This window comes from Emys orbicularis, chromosome 10 (genome assembly GCF_028017835.1).
Source record: "Emys orbicularis isolate rEmyOrb1 chromosome 10, rEmyOrb1.hap1, whole genome shotgun sequence".
NCBI lineage: Eukaryota > Metazoa > Chordata > Testudines > Emydidae > Emys > Emys orbicularis.
The window spans coordinates 23,914,003-23,928,544 of NC_088692.1; the positions used below are offsets into that span (position 1 = coordinate 23,914,003).

A 14,542-nucleotide genomic window follows, 5' to 3' on the forward strand; every position below is an offset into this window, starting at 1 on the left:
GCGGTGGATCTAATTTACCTAGATTTTAGTAAAGCGTTTGATACTGTGCCGCACGAGGAATTATTGGTTAAATTAGAAAAGATGGGGATCGATATGAAAATCCAGAGGTGGATAAAGAACTGGTTAAAGGGGAGACTGCAGCGGGTAGTACTGAAAGGAGAACTGTCGGGTTGGAGGGAGGTCACCAGTGGGGTTCCTCAAGGTTCGGTTTTGGGTCCGATTTTATTTAATCTATTCGTTACTGACCTCGGAACCGAATGTAGGAGTGGGCTGATAAAGTTTGCGGATGACACAAAGTTGGGAGGTATTGCCAATTCGGAGAAGGATCGGGATATTCTGCAGGGAGACTTGGATGACCTTGTAAATTGGAGAAACAATAATAGGCTCATTCACCTGCACGTCCACCAATGTTATATATGCCACCATGTGCCAGCAATGCCCCTCTGCTATGTACATTGGCCAAACTGGACAGTCACTACGCAAGAGGATAAATGGACACAAGTCAGATATCAGGAATGGCAATATACAAAAACCTGTAGGAGAACACTTTAACCTCCCTGGCCACACAATAGCAGATGTTAAGGTAGCCATCTTACAGCAAAAAAACTTCAGGACCAGACTCCAAAGAGAAACTGCTGAGCTCCAGTTCATTTGCAAATTTGACACCATCAGATCAGGATTAAACAAAGACTGTGAATGGCTATCCAACTACAGAAGCAGTTTCTCCTCCCTTGGTGTTCACACGTCTACTGCTAGCAGAGCACCTCACCCTCCCTGATTGAACTAACCTCGTTATCTCCACACTGATTTATACCTGCCTCTGGAGATTTCCATTACTTGCATCTGAAGAAGTGAGGTTCTTACCCACGAAAGCTTATGCTCCCAATACTTCTGTTAGTCTTAAAGGTGCCACAGGACCCTCTGTTGCTTTTTACAGATTCAGACTAACACGGCTACCCCTCTAATAATAGGATGAGATTTAATAGTGAGAAGTGTAAGGTGATGCATTTAGGGATGACTAACAAGAATTTTAGTTATAAGTTAGGGACGCATAGGTTGGAAGTGACGGAGGAGGAGAAGGACCTCGGAGTCCTGGTTGATCGCAGGATGACTATGAGTCGGCAATGTGACGTGGCTGTGAAAAAAGCTAATGCGATCTTGGGATGCGTTAGGCGAGGTATTTCTAGTAGGGACAGGGAGGTGCTGGTTCCGTTATACAAGGCGCTGGTGAGACCTCATTTGGAGTACTGTGTGCAGTTCTGGTCTCCTATGTTTAAAAAGGATGAACTCAAACTGGAACGGGTACAGAGAAGGGCCACTAGGATGATCCGAGGAATGGAAAACCTTTCCTATGAAAGGAGACTCGAGGAGCTCGGTTTGTTTAGCCTAACCAAAAGAAGGCTGAGGGGGGATATGATTGCTCTCTTTAAATATATCAAAGGGATTAATACCAAGGAGGGAGAGGAATTATTTCAGCTTAGTAGTAATGTGGACACGAGAACGAATGGATATAAACTGGCCGTGGGGAAGTTTAGGCTTGAAATTAGACGAAGGTTTCTAACCGTCAGAGGGGTGAAATTTTGGAACAGCCTTCCGAGGGATACGGTGGGGGCGAAGGACCTCTCTGGCTTCAAGATTAGGCTTGATAAGTTTATGGAGGGAATGGTTTGATGGGATAACGTGATTTTAGTCAATTAGGCATTAACGTGCCATCGCGGGTAAAATGAGGGTCCGGCTGTAGAATCTTGCCTGTATGCTCGGGGTTCTGCTGATCGCCATATTTGGGGTCGGGAAGGAATTTTCCTCCAGGGTAGATTGGCAGAGGCCCTGGAGGTTTTTCGCCTTCCTCCGCAGCATAGGGCAGGGGTCGCAGGCTGGAAGATTCTGTTGTGGGTGGGTCAGCTTTTGTGGCCTGCATCATGCGGGAGGTCAGACTAGATGACCATATTGGTCCCTTCTGACCTTAAAGTCTATGAGTCTATGAGTCTATCTTGTCAGGATGGATGATAAAAGAAAGGGTTAAAAAAAGGGCCATTTAATTTCAGAAAGGAAAATCAGCAAAAAACCACAGGTAAAAGTTTTTCATGCCACAAGCAGAAATTATTGGTCAGAGACTCTGAAGGTTGGGATTGGATTTTGTTGAGTGGATTTATGTGACAGTCTGAAAATGAAAACAGAAGCTGCTAATTAAAGATATTCCCAGAACAACACAGGCCAAGTGTATTTAGAGGGGCAGGTTGGCTTCTCCCCACCTGCTCCCATAGTTTTAGCTAATTTGGGTGCCTAATTCAATCTAGCAGACTCAGCAGGAATTACATGCAGTCACACAAAGCCAGCAGTCACAGATGTGCTCAGTGTTGGCGCTGTGCCCCCCTGTGGTTTCATGCAACATTTTGATTTAGTTGATCCAATCTCCATGCCTTGGGGTGTTCATTGCAGAGTGCTAAAAGGTGCCAGTGGAAGTTACACAATGGCTCAAAATGCTACAGCTCACAAGCCTAGGTGAGTGGTCTGGGTGAGGTGGATGGACCACACATGGCACTTGGAACGCCAAGGGTTAAAGTCTGCCTCGGACAGTGTCAAAATCTGTCAAAATAAAGCCAGAGTGCAGCATAAACACAGCTGGGAGTTAGTATGTTGGGAGACCGAGGCGGATGCTCTTCCTTGTGTGCGCACATAAATTGCAGGAAGTTCAATTATTCATTATTTTGACACTGTCTGAGGCAGACTTACATAGGCGTTTTCTGCCGCCTCCTCACACCTAACTGCAGCCAGGATTTACACACTCAGGGTATGTCTACACTGCGGCCGGTGGGGGAGGGGGAAGAGGGAAGGGATCATTTCTGGCTCAGGTAGATGTACCCGCACAAACTTTAATCCTACACTGCTATTTTTAGCTCACTAACTCAATCAAAGCTAGAGAAGGCATGTCTGCCTGAGCCAGAAATTACACCCCTGGCTGCAGTGTAGACGTAATCTCAGACGGGAGTCTTTTTAACAACACTGGAGACAAAGGCAGTTTGCGCAATTCCTATTTCCTCCCACACAAACCTCCTAGGCAACCACAACCGTGGAGTCAAGATGCCTCTGAGTAGTCAAACAACGGCTCGTAAGGAACTGGAAAATTGGCTCGTTTCCGATTTAAAAGATTTGCATAAATTTAAATTAAAGAAGGCTCAAGGGGATTTCCTTGCAGCTGCAGTGCATCCTACTGTACAGCAGAAAACTTGGGGTCGGGGGGGGAGGGGAGCTTGATACTTCATCCCAGTAGCACTATAATAGCATGGCAGCAACAAGCCCCCCACCAAATAAGTTCTCTGCTTGGGTGATGGTGGGGAGCTCCGCCAGAGCAGAGGATTCAGAGTTAAAATGAACGGGGAAAGTTAATGTTTGACTGTATCTGCAGACAGTCTGTCTGGGACACTGATTACTACATCCTCAAGATCAAGCTTTTTCTAGTCCCCACAGCAACAAAAAGAGTTCACTCAAATGAAAGCTGGGATTTTGATCTCTTTGTGCTCCAGAAGCTGGGTCCCTAGGCAGGTGCTCTAGGCCCACATCCCCGTCTATGACCTAAGGTTTCCTTGCACCCAATCCTTCATGCCCTGCCTCCAAGCACCCTCTCCATTTGCCTCTGCCCGAGCCCAACTTCATGCCCCCCATCTGTGTCCTGCCCCTTACAATGCTATAACCCCCCAAGAATACACCACTTTAGACTCCTGTTCTGCCACATTTCCCTTCAGTTTCCTGCCTCCCAATCCCTGCCCCCAGTGCATGGCTCAGTCTAGTACCTGCTGCAGCAAAGCCTGAAGTCAGAATGAGATCATTTTATTTTACATAGAAGTTTCTTATTTCAATTACACAGAGCAACACTGACAACTGAACAGGCCTGACAGAGTGCTGGGTAACAGCAACCCTACCAGCTCTCCAAGAAGAACTGGGTAATGATCCTTGCAACTGATTTTAATCATCATGCTAGAGAGACATTAACAGGACTAGTGCTAAAAAAAGAGCTACCAGAAAAGGACAATAAAGCCACCTAAAGAACCACTGGCAAGACTGGGGAAAAAAGATAAATTCATTAATTGAACAAGTTAAAAGTTTTAAGAGTCTGAGTGAACCCATTTAATATATTGTTAGACTAATCAAGAAGATTGGACCTTCGCAAATTTCAAGGTCAGAAGGGGGCATTATGATGATCTAGTGTTACCTCCTAGATAACACAGGCCATCTAAATGTCAACCAGTGCATTGAACCCAATAACTTGTGGCTGAACGATACCCTATGTTTTAGAAAGACATTCAGTCTTGATTCAAAGACTCCAAGTGATGGAGGATTTACCACGTTCCTTACTAATCTGTCATTTGATGTTAATAAAATGAGAGGGCATGATTACATAGAGGGGACAAGGCAGTGTTCTCTTCAAAAAGTAGGTCGATGCTCCTCAGAAGACCTGCTAAGAGTTTGCTTTCCCCATGCACTGGAAGCAGACTGGAGTCAGTAGGTGAAGGAAAGTGCTTCCATGGCAGATGAGACAAGTCAGTAAAATGAAAGAAAAGGGTGAAGCCATTTTGAGGACAGAGGAAAAGACCTGGACTTTCAGCTGTCACAGACTAGTTGATGAAATGTGATGACCATGCAACAATTCTTAGTAAACAAGTACTGATGCAATGAACAAAACTGCTCTCCTAGAACTTGAGGTTAATAGCCACTATCCTTCCCTGTGCTTGTTACAGACATGCTGCTGCCTGTCATTATGACCATCTATGTTAAACAGAAGAGACATTGCACACCATTTAGAGGATTAGGATTGCTGCCAGCATGACACTTACAAAACATAGACAGAGACTGGTAATGAGTAATTGTGATATCTTATGCCATTAATCGGCAAACAAGAACCTTAGCCCTCCATGCAGGACAGGATCAAAAAAGGGATATGAAAACATCAAAAGAGCAGCAAAGGAAATTGCCTGAAAAAGAGATTGGCACAAATTCAAACTAAAACTTCAACTTCAACTTTAAGTGTTGCCTTGCTATAAGCCATTAACATTCAGTGGAAGTCAATGCTAAAGCTGGATAAGCTATTTGTTAACAGTTTATCTAATGCACTGATTTTTTTCTAAACAAATTTTGGGCAATCAGATCATGATTTTTACCTTTCCTATTGAAAACCTAATAGTTTAATATATTTGAGCCACAGATTATTTGCAAATTGTTCAGGGAAATTATTCATCATTTGGAATTTGCCATTCAAACTTTGACTGATCACTTCAATTGTATGAATTGTGCTTTTAGCTGATGCTTGCATGAAGCAGGCTTTGTTTGTAGAAATGTTTGATACTCAAACAATGCAGGGTGAGAAGGTGATCCAAGTCAAAGCAAGATTCATAGACATGTGTAGGAATGCCATATACAATACTGACCAGGCTCCAATACAGATGTTAACTGCACTTGCTGATCCCCAGTCTGGCTGCACTGTACCTAGAATGTTTCTGAGCCATCAACACTCAGAAGTCATATATTGAACACTTAAGACATCAAGAAGTCTCTTTCTGTCATCTTCTTTCTGTTGTAGGTCATGTAGGTTTTGAGATGAGATTGCTTAGCTAGCAACCCATAACAAAGAGAGCACTGAAGGGAGGCAGATTCCCATCTCATTCTGATGGCCTGCTGCAACCTATGCATTATTAGATGGCTTTTGTAACTCCAGAGGAAGTGGACTTGGTGTGGCTGAGGCGGAGGACTGCTGTGTATCCTGTCACATTCTCCGTTAGACATGTCCATGGGGATGTAATTTACACTTCGTGCTTCTTTAGGAACTCCATGCAAGGAACTTTGTGCTTTACGATGAGGTTAGTATCACTACCACCAATACTGTGAGGTAGGAAATGCTACTAGCTTCATCTTGGTTAAACTCAGTCACAGACATGAAGTTATTCCTCCCCCCCCCGCCACCCCCAATGTGTTAGTTAGAGTCCCTGTATCATCTGGGAATAGAATTCTGACTCCTCTACATCACTGTTGTTCAAAGTTTTCTTGTTGCCAGGAGATTAATACAGCAATACCATGAAGTTCATTTAGCAGGGGCAGTAAAAGACACCTCATACCACTGAGAAAGCCCAGCCTCTTGGCAGCAGCCTGCATTGGCCCTTGCAGACAGAGCCTGGGAGAAACACAGTCCTCCAGTCACACCTACCAAAAACACAATTCCCACAAGCCACACCCTTAGTAATTGCCCATAAAGAAACCTTCCTGGAACTGTTACTTTTACTTTCGAAATGAATTTTTCCCGAAAATTCCATGAGATTTCCTAGTGCCCCCTTATGCACCCCAAAAATTACAAGACGTGTTCTAACAAGCTTTCCATCCAGCAAAAATCACTAACCACAAAGCCAGAGGCATGATTAAATAGCCAGGAGCTCCCCATAGGCAAATGCAGCTTCACCTGCTGCTCTCTACCAATTTTTCAAGCAATATGCACAAGGATACATAGAGCCAAGGGTCTAGCCTTTCCACAAAACCTAGATGCACCACCCTCTGTCACGGCAACAGCATTGAACTCAGGAGTCAAGGAGAAACTGACCTGCAGAAACCGTCCAGTTCCTGTTCGCTCACTCTGTGCTTCTTTCCCAGGGGCAGAATCCAGAGTTGCTACCATTAGCTAGTGCTTGTGCAGAATGAAAGTAAGTGGAAAGGGAAGAATCTTTCTGGGCAAATAAATAATAGCAGAAAGTAACGAGGCTGGAGTTAAATCAATGTGGGGAATCCCAGAAAGAAAAGCAAGAGGAAGTCACTTCCTTCTAGCACAGATCACAGCATGAAAACTTGTTACCAACACCCGCTATATATTCTTTCCTCCCTTATTCTCTTCCATTCCTCTCTCTACAAAAAAAGAAAGGGGGGGGGGAGAAGCCTGTAACATATCAATCAATTTTACAAACACTGATATATAAGTTACAGTGGGAGGAAGTGACCCCTGATGGGCCAAAGAAACTTTTCTTAACCAGTTTCCCAAGAAGTTAGAGCCCAGTTACAATCCTGTTCAATTCAACTCTGTCCCAAAGTTGCATTGTTTCAAATAGTGCATCAATAAGAATAAATTAAGCAGAATGGGGAGCCTCCTTACCTTGTGTCTCACCAAATGGTCACAACAACGTCTAGCAAAAGTGAAAGTATTTTAAAAATCAGGCACTATGCCAGACCATTTTTAGATTCACTCCCCAGCCCAAGCGTCTCCTGCTAACAGTCAAAGAACATGTACAAGTATTATATCATGTATGAATCATGCATGCTATGTGATATCTGTAGTATTTAGAATTTGTGTTAACTGAACAGCCACCTGTTGGAATATGATGCAATTACGTCAAGTGCTACTTGTATCTACTGGATTTCAGGCTCATCACAGCCACTGGAAGGGCAAAAATACACAACAATCAGGTTTGAGGGACACAGTCTTGAAATCTAATCAATGTAAAGAGTTAAAGGTGGTTTCAGGACCTCCAACAGCCCCATGGTACCTCTGTGATGCTGCGTGATTTTTGCAATCATGTTTTCCTATTTCCTTAATTTTTTCATTTCCTGTTCTGCTGTGTGAAAGACCCACCCAGATGGAAAACTGATAATCCTTAAAAGTACCAGTGCATACATATTTTCTCCACCTAATGTTACAATACTAGAATAGAATCTGTAACATGTAAATTTTCAGGGAGTAATGTCATTTTTAAGATGACTATGTCCCTTTATTGATTTGAATGTATGCTTCCAAACTGGCAAGTAGAGTGAAGTTTAGATTCCCACGGGAGGGCAACTAGATACACCAGGGAGGAAGGCTTACTGCACCACACAGAATATTAAAAGCAGAGAGATGGGGCCAGCCTTGGATCTGCAGCACCAGTTCCCCTGCCCTCAGCATCTCCTTTGCCATCCTCCCAGCTGCGGGATCTGACACCCTTTCCTTCACTTGACCAGTCAGCTGCCCCTTTCAAGCATCCAACCCTAGCAGCTCCCCCACTTGAAACTAAAGCCAGCCCAGAGGAGCTTTCAGGGTAGCCATGACTCTTACTTCCTGCGAGTCCCAGCCCCAGGGCAGTTTGGTGAGCCCATGTTGTATTTGCCCTATAACAGTTGTGTCAGCTGCTGTGGACCTCAACCAGATGCCTAGAAGTATCTCCCACTTTCCAATCAAACTAAGCTCTTTTTTCAGGCTCTCTGAGCACAGATGTGTTAGACACAGATGTAATAGGATGGTCTGGCCCTTTAAGGGCCTGGGGCAGCCATGTCTGAGTATCAGACTTGCCCCTTCTCAGATGGGTGTTTTCTATACAGGGCTGAGAAACCTCAGTTGTAGAGAAGCCACAGGAAGCAAGTGGACTCCTGTGGGAGTCCCTGGAGCAGGGGGAAAGGCTCCTGGGGGTCCCTGCAGCCTACTTTGGTTGCCAGTTTTGTATTCAAATTAATAAACCAGGCCCTGAGGCAAGGGCTTGAAAAACTCTGGGTGCAGTGTGACAGGCCTGGTCTACACTATGACTTTAATTCGGATTTAGCTGCTTTAATTCGAATTAACGCTTGACCCGTCCACACAATGAAGCCATTTAATTCGAATTAAAGAGCCCTTTAATTCGATTTCTGTACTCCTCCTCGACGAGAGGAGTAGCGTCAAAATCGGTATTGTTAATCCGAATTAAGGTTAGTGTGGCCGCAATTCGATGTTATTGGCAATTAGATGTTATTGGCTACCCACAATGCAACGCTCTGGAAATCGATGCTACTATGGTAGCTTGGACACACACCACCGAATTAATGGTGCCTAGTGTGGGCGAATACATTCGAATTTATAAAATCGGTTTCCTAAATTCGAATTATATAAATTCGGATTAATCCTGTAGTGTAGACATACCCACAGGCTAGGGACAGGGGACAGGCCAGCAGCTTCCTACATGCTTCTGCTCTACCCAGTTTTGGAAGGAGATAAACAACCCAGTGCAACCACACCCTGCTGCTGTTACAACTTCCTTAAATACAGCTATTTCATATTTTATAGCTATGCCTGTGTGGATGGGTGATAAAGAGAGAAGTCCCTTACACAGGAAACCACAGAAAAGGGAACTGATAGGCAGATTGGAAATTGAGAGAAAAACATTACAAGGACTAACTGAGAACAAAAGTGTTTAATAATCAAATGGCATGGCAGTGAACTGCTCAAGCTAATGGTAATTGATTGCTGTTTGCAAGCCCTATGCCCTATTTTGATACAAAGCAATATGCACTGAGAAATGCAGAAGGGAGTTGCTGAAGTCAGATTAATGGTCTACCAGTCTGGGGATGGTTTTATGATTAAGGCACTGAACTGGGAATCAGGAGATTGTGACAGAGTTGGGAACTGAATTCCAAACTTCCCAAGTAACCGTAGGCAAGTTGCTCATCATCTGTGCCTCAATTCCCCCATCTGTAAAATGGGGATAATGCTACCATACCTCACAGGTGGGGAAGAGGATAAATCTGTTAGCACTTGAGGTGCTCGGATTCAATGGTGATGGGTATTACCAGGATCTAGAAAGATCCTATCTCCAACAACGGCCAGCACCAGGCACTTCAGAGGAAGGAGTCAGACCTCCATAGTGGTCAGTTACGTGATGACATGTCCATGGGGAAGTCTGTTCTGCAAACAGTGTTTGTGCGGGGGGTGGGCAGGTGGACAAGGGTCGACTTACATCCTGAAAAAGAAAGGGTACTCCCCCTTATAAGTTTATCCTGACAAGTGTAAATGCAGATATTTTTCTCCATAAGAAATTATATTTTCTTTAAATCCTACTAAGCTCTTTCCCCTAATGTCTGGTCAGTGAATTCCAGAGGGTAATATTTATATTAAAAAAATCCCTTTTATCAATCTGAAATTTGTTACCTTTCAGTTTCAATAAGTGTCCCCTTTTACTTTCATTATGAAATAAACATGGATTGCCCAATAGAAGAATGTCAAAAACAATATAGTGTCAGTTATGTCAACTCCTATTCATCTCCTGTTTAACAGTCCTAATCTTTTAAATCTGGCAAGGAATTCCTTCCATGTCTAATAATCCCCCCCCCCTTCTCTTCTGTGCCCTTATCCTCTTTGATTGCTCCTTTTACTCCACTGGTAAATTAGTGGGCCCATAACTTTCTATTTCAGAAATACTCCTAAAACACTTCTCTAACTAGGTTTTGTGAATTCTGCTCTTAACTCTCCTAGTCTCTTTTACATCTTATCTGCCATCGTTTACACACTTATTCTATTGGCTTTGCTTGTGCTGGCTGCCCACTTTGGAAATTATTATTATTTTGGCTTAAATAGACTAGCATCTTGCTTTTATAACCAAAACTAGGATACAGATCTTCACTCCAATTTTGGTAAAATAGTGACAGTAACTAATGTTGTAACTGTACCTCACGGGTTGAATTGGAGCTCTGGAAGGCAGAGCTAAGGCTACAAACAAGACCACTCAGCTATCAAAAGATTCTTTTTTCAGCCCAAAAGGATTGGATGTCAAGATTCAGATCCCCCGTGAGAACTGCTGTAGTTGCTGCTGCCTCTGGCTAGAAGTCAGAACTCCTTGATTTGGAGGATGTGGAGTATGGATTTAGAACATAAAAGCTGAGATTTATTTGAAATATTAGCTAATGCATCTAGAGGTTTACTTGGTCCTGCCTCAGCGAAGGGGGCCGGACATGAGGATTTCTTGAGGTCCCTTCCAACCCTACATTTCTATGATTCTATACAGAAAATTGAAACTTTTTCTCTGGAGGCCATATGGAACAGACATTAAACTAATTGTTCTAGAACATTTATACACCGGCTATGATAGTACACTCATTCAGGAAAAAGAAAGTTGTGAAATTCTATCGATGAGGTTGTCAATAAAGCAAGAGTCAGAACTAAACATGGGGAGATTGCCCGACATTTTCAGAAGTGGAGAAGCTGCAAAGTTTTCTTGTCCAGCAGCTTTAAGTGCCATTATTTCAGAAGGAGAAGTGGGGACCAGTTATAGGATCTTTGCTAGAAAATTGTTTGGGGAATGAAGTGTGCAGATCCATTAATTAAAGTGCTAAAAACCAGAAACCCGAATGGTTAACCTTAATATCTCTTTTCCTTACATTTATTGTAGGTATTCTACATTTCAAGTGTGAATCCTCTGCATTCAGTCTGATTGTGTGTATAAGTATATATTTAAGAATTTCCTATTAGGAACCTAATATTTCCTTTCTCACAAACAATCTGTAAAATAATACTTCTGTCAGAGTAAAGGGATTGGCTCTTTCTTCTTGAGGACTGCAGCTTCTCCTGGTAATTTGTTCTTAGCTGGTACTTTTATCCCTCAGAAATGGTATCCAAAACGATGCCCTGCGGGGGCAATGATTTACCCAGCTATACCCCATGGATGAAGGTGCTTTCAGCAGTGGTAGTATTGATTCCATCAAATGCTGTTTTTGTTCCTTTTATGTTCACTCAGAGTTGATATTTCTACTCCAAACTGAATTTGTCTTTCCCCTTTGGATACATTTGAAGTTTGCCAGGATGCTGTCATTCTATTATTCCTTATGCCAGGCTTATCTAGCTTTAGTATAGTAGGGGCCATGGTGAGGAGAATGAACATCTGAGCAACTTCCATCTACCATCCTACAGCACACCATCCCTGTGATGGGTCAACCTTGAACGTCAAATTAGTTAACCTACCCAACTCCACTCGGTCTCTTTGTTTTGTCTCCCCCTGCTGCTCACTGACTATGGCTTTGTCTACTCTACTGCTTTTGTTGGTAAAACATTTGTCGGTCAGGGGTGTGGAAAAAAACCACACCCCAACCGACATAAATTTCTCCAGCAAAAGTGCTGGTGTGGAAAGTGCTATGTCGGCAGGAGAGGCTCACCTGCTGACATAGCTAACGCTGCTCGTTTCGGGTGGTTTAATTATGCCAGCAGGAGAGCTCTCTCGCACTGGCAAAGAGCAGTTACATAGGAGACCTAACAGTGGCACAGCTGTAGCAGTACAGTTGTGCCGCTGTAAGGTCCATAGTGTAGACATAGCCTAATTGATGAAGCTTTTGGCTCTAGTCCCATGGGTACTTATGCACTCCTCTCCTCCCCCACTTTTGGTTGCATCCAGGGCCGGTTCCAGGCACCAGCTGAGCAAGCTGGTGCTTGGGGCGGCAGCTTGTAGGAGGCAGCATTCTGCCCAATCCTAGGGCGGCACGGCCACTTTTTTTTTTTTTTTTTTTGGTGGTGGTCCGCTCCGGCCGCCCTGTAGGGGGCGGCGGTGCGGAGGACGAGAGTGCCCTGCTGCAAGTCCGGCAGGGCAGCCCGCGTCCTTCCCTCCCAGTTGACCGGAGCAGCGCAGAGCCCTCCCGGCAGGCGGCGGGACCGCGTGGGAGCGCCCCGCTGAAGCCCTGGCCGCCCCCCTTCTCTCTCTCTCTCCCCCCCACTCCCTCCCCTTCCCCCCACTAGTTGGGGCACATCTGCAGCGCAGGGAGTCCCCCTGCACCCTGGCTCCGCCGCACCGCTGGGTGTTTTTTTTTTTTTTTTGCTTTGCCATTCTGGCCGCCCCGTTTTTTTGTTTTTTGTTTTGCTTGGGGCGGCCAAAAAGCCAGAGCCGGCCCTGGTTGCATCAGTCCCTGGAGAAGGCTATTAGGTTTGCCCCTAACGGGCATCCTGGTTCTGCAGTAAAGCACGTACAAACTTACAGGAGATGAAGCTTGCACCATGTGACCAAGTCACCATGGACCAGCACAGTAAAATGCTCCTGAATCTGTGTACCAGTTTGAGAAGCACTGCCCTAATCATAGTCTCTAATATCTTCTTTCTACTCCCATTGCACACTGTCTCTGATCCTGCAAAGGGGCACAAATGAGAAGTTTTCAATAGGTCTTGATTATAAAAATTGTTATCTACTTAGCTACCCTAGGGAGGGTTTATTTTAAAAACTCAAATTATTGTCACATGGCATTTTGGTCTCTCTCCCTCATCCTACATCTATTATGTTACTATGCACATCTACACCACTGTACCAAATCAAACAGCCATACAACAAAGGGAAGAAATTAAAGGGAAGAATTTAAAGGGAAGAAATTTTGAAAAGCGTTGTTTAATAAATGTAAAATAAAAAGCAAACTTACCAGCTATACCCCTGTTCAGAGATGACTCATTATCTGTGATGTCTTGTGGCATCTTAGTGTACAGTTTTAAACAATGGAGAGGAACTAACGTGTTCAAACACAAGTCCCATTTTTCCACAAGTGTTAGAGATATCTTCCTTGCTAGGTCTTCTCTGTCTTTTTCATGGAGTAAGGTCTGATGGTATTCCTTGGATATAACATCTTTCTCCAACATGCAACTGAGCAATGCATGGACATCAGAAGTTGTGGCACTGGAGAGAATTTCCCTGACTCCAGGAAGGATCTCTTTGAAAAGATTCATAACAGCAGCCTAAAGAGTTTTAAAGAGATTTCAGCCAAAATCTCAACTGGTTAAATAAAAAAAATCCACTCAGTCAGCATCAAAAAAAGATGAAGTGAAATTTTTTTTAACACAATACTCTGGTTTGTGTCATTTGTTGAGGTGTTTCCTCATTCGATGAAAGTTATGATTCAAGTTTCGAACAACTTCTTGATGCGGTCACACAAAATTCATTGCAACAGTTGTTTCCAAAACACTTTCCAAAACAGGCAGTTTTAAAGGCAACATTATGTTCAATAATTAAGGAGAGGTATTAACATGGGACTACCTGACAATAAGGGAGATGGATCCTTTGCCCAACTAGAAACTGTGCTACAACTGGCTATAGGCATATGTTGTGCTCATTAGTGATGCACTCCAAGACTGTTTCTCAGCCTAACCTTCCTTTCAAAGCAGAACAAATGTAGAGCTTTGGGAGAGTTGGCTCCACCTAGGAGAGGTCTGAAATTTGGGCATACGCTGACTCCAGTGTAACTCACTTCAGTCTCATGCTCAGCCAGGGTGACAGGGTATTTGGGACAGCATTCAGGAGCACTGAAGAGTTATAACGTTATAGAGAGTTAGAGTTATAAAGCATTTATTTTTACTTCCGTAACAATATGCTCACCTTAGAACAGAGTTACCAGACACCAAAGCTTGAGAGATCAAACAGCAATCTAAGCATTTTGGAAGCCATTACCTTTCTATCAGTATCCTCTTTAGCCCAGCTCCATCTTCTAACTTACCCATAGGTACAAGTTAGAACATTTTGATGTGTGGTCTGTTCTTAGGCAATTATATCTAATAGGAGAAATCAGCTAAGGGAAATCCTGACCCTATTAAAGTCAGTGACAAAACTCTCATTAACTTCAATGGGGACAGGATTTCACCCTGTGTTACTTCAAGAAAACATGTTGGCAAATTAGCACAGATAGGCATCTAGGTGGATTAAGGTATTGTGCAGGCTACATCTCTAATACATGGAGGGGAAAGTAAGGTAATTACTCATCTTAAATAAGGGGGTAGAATCAGGCCCTGTATTTGCCAGGAGAATACAAAAATAAAAACCATGCCCCAAGTCAG

At 43.6% G+C, this 14,542-nt stretch overlaps 1 protein-coding gene across 1 annotated transcript in view; it reads right to left on the reverse strand.

The window, feature by feature from the left end:
• CIITA (class II major histocompatibility complex transactivator) overlaps window positions 1-13,441 on the reverse strand; it is a 68,290-nt gene extending 54,849 nt beyond the window's left edge. The window contains exon 1 of the mRNA XM_065412448.1: window positions 13,141-13,441. Within this exon, the coding sequence (XP_065268520.1) occupies window positions 13,141-13,441 (301 nt within the window). The remainder of the gene's footprint in view (window positions 1-13,140) is intronic.
• Window positions 13,442-14,542: the final 1,101 nt, after the last annotated feature.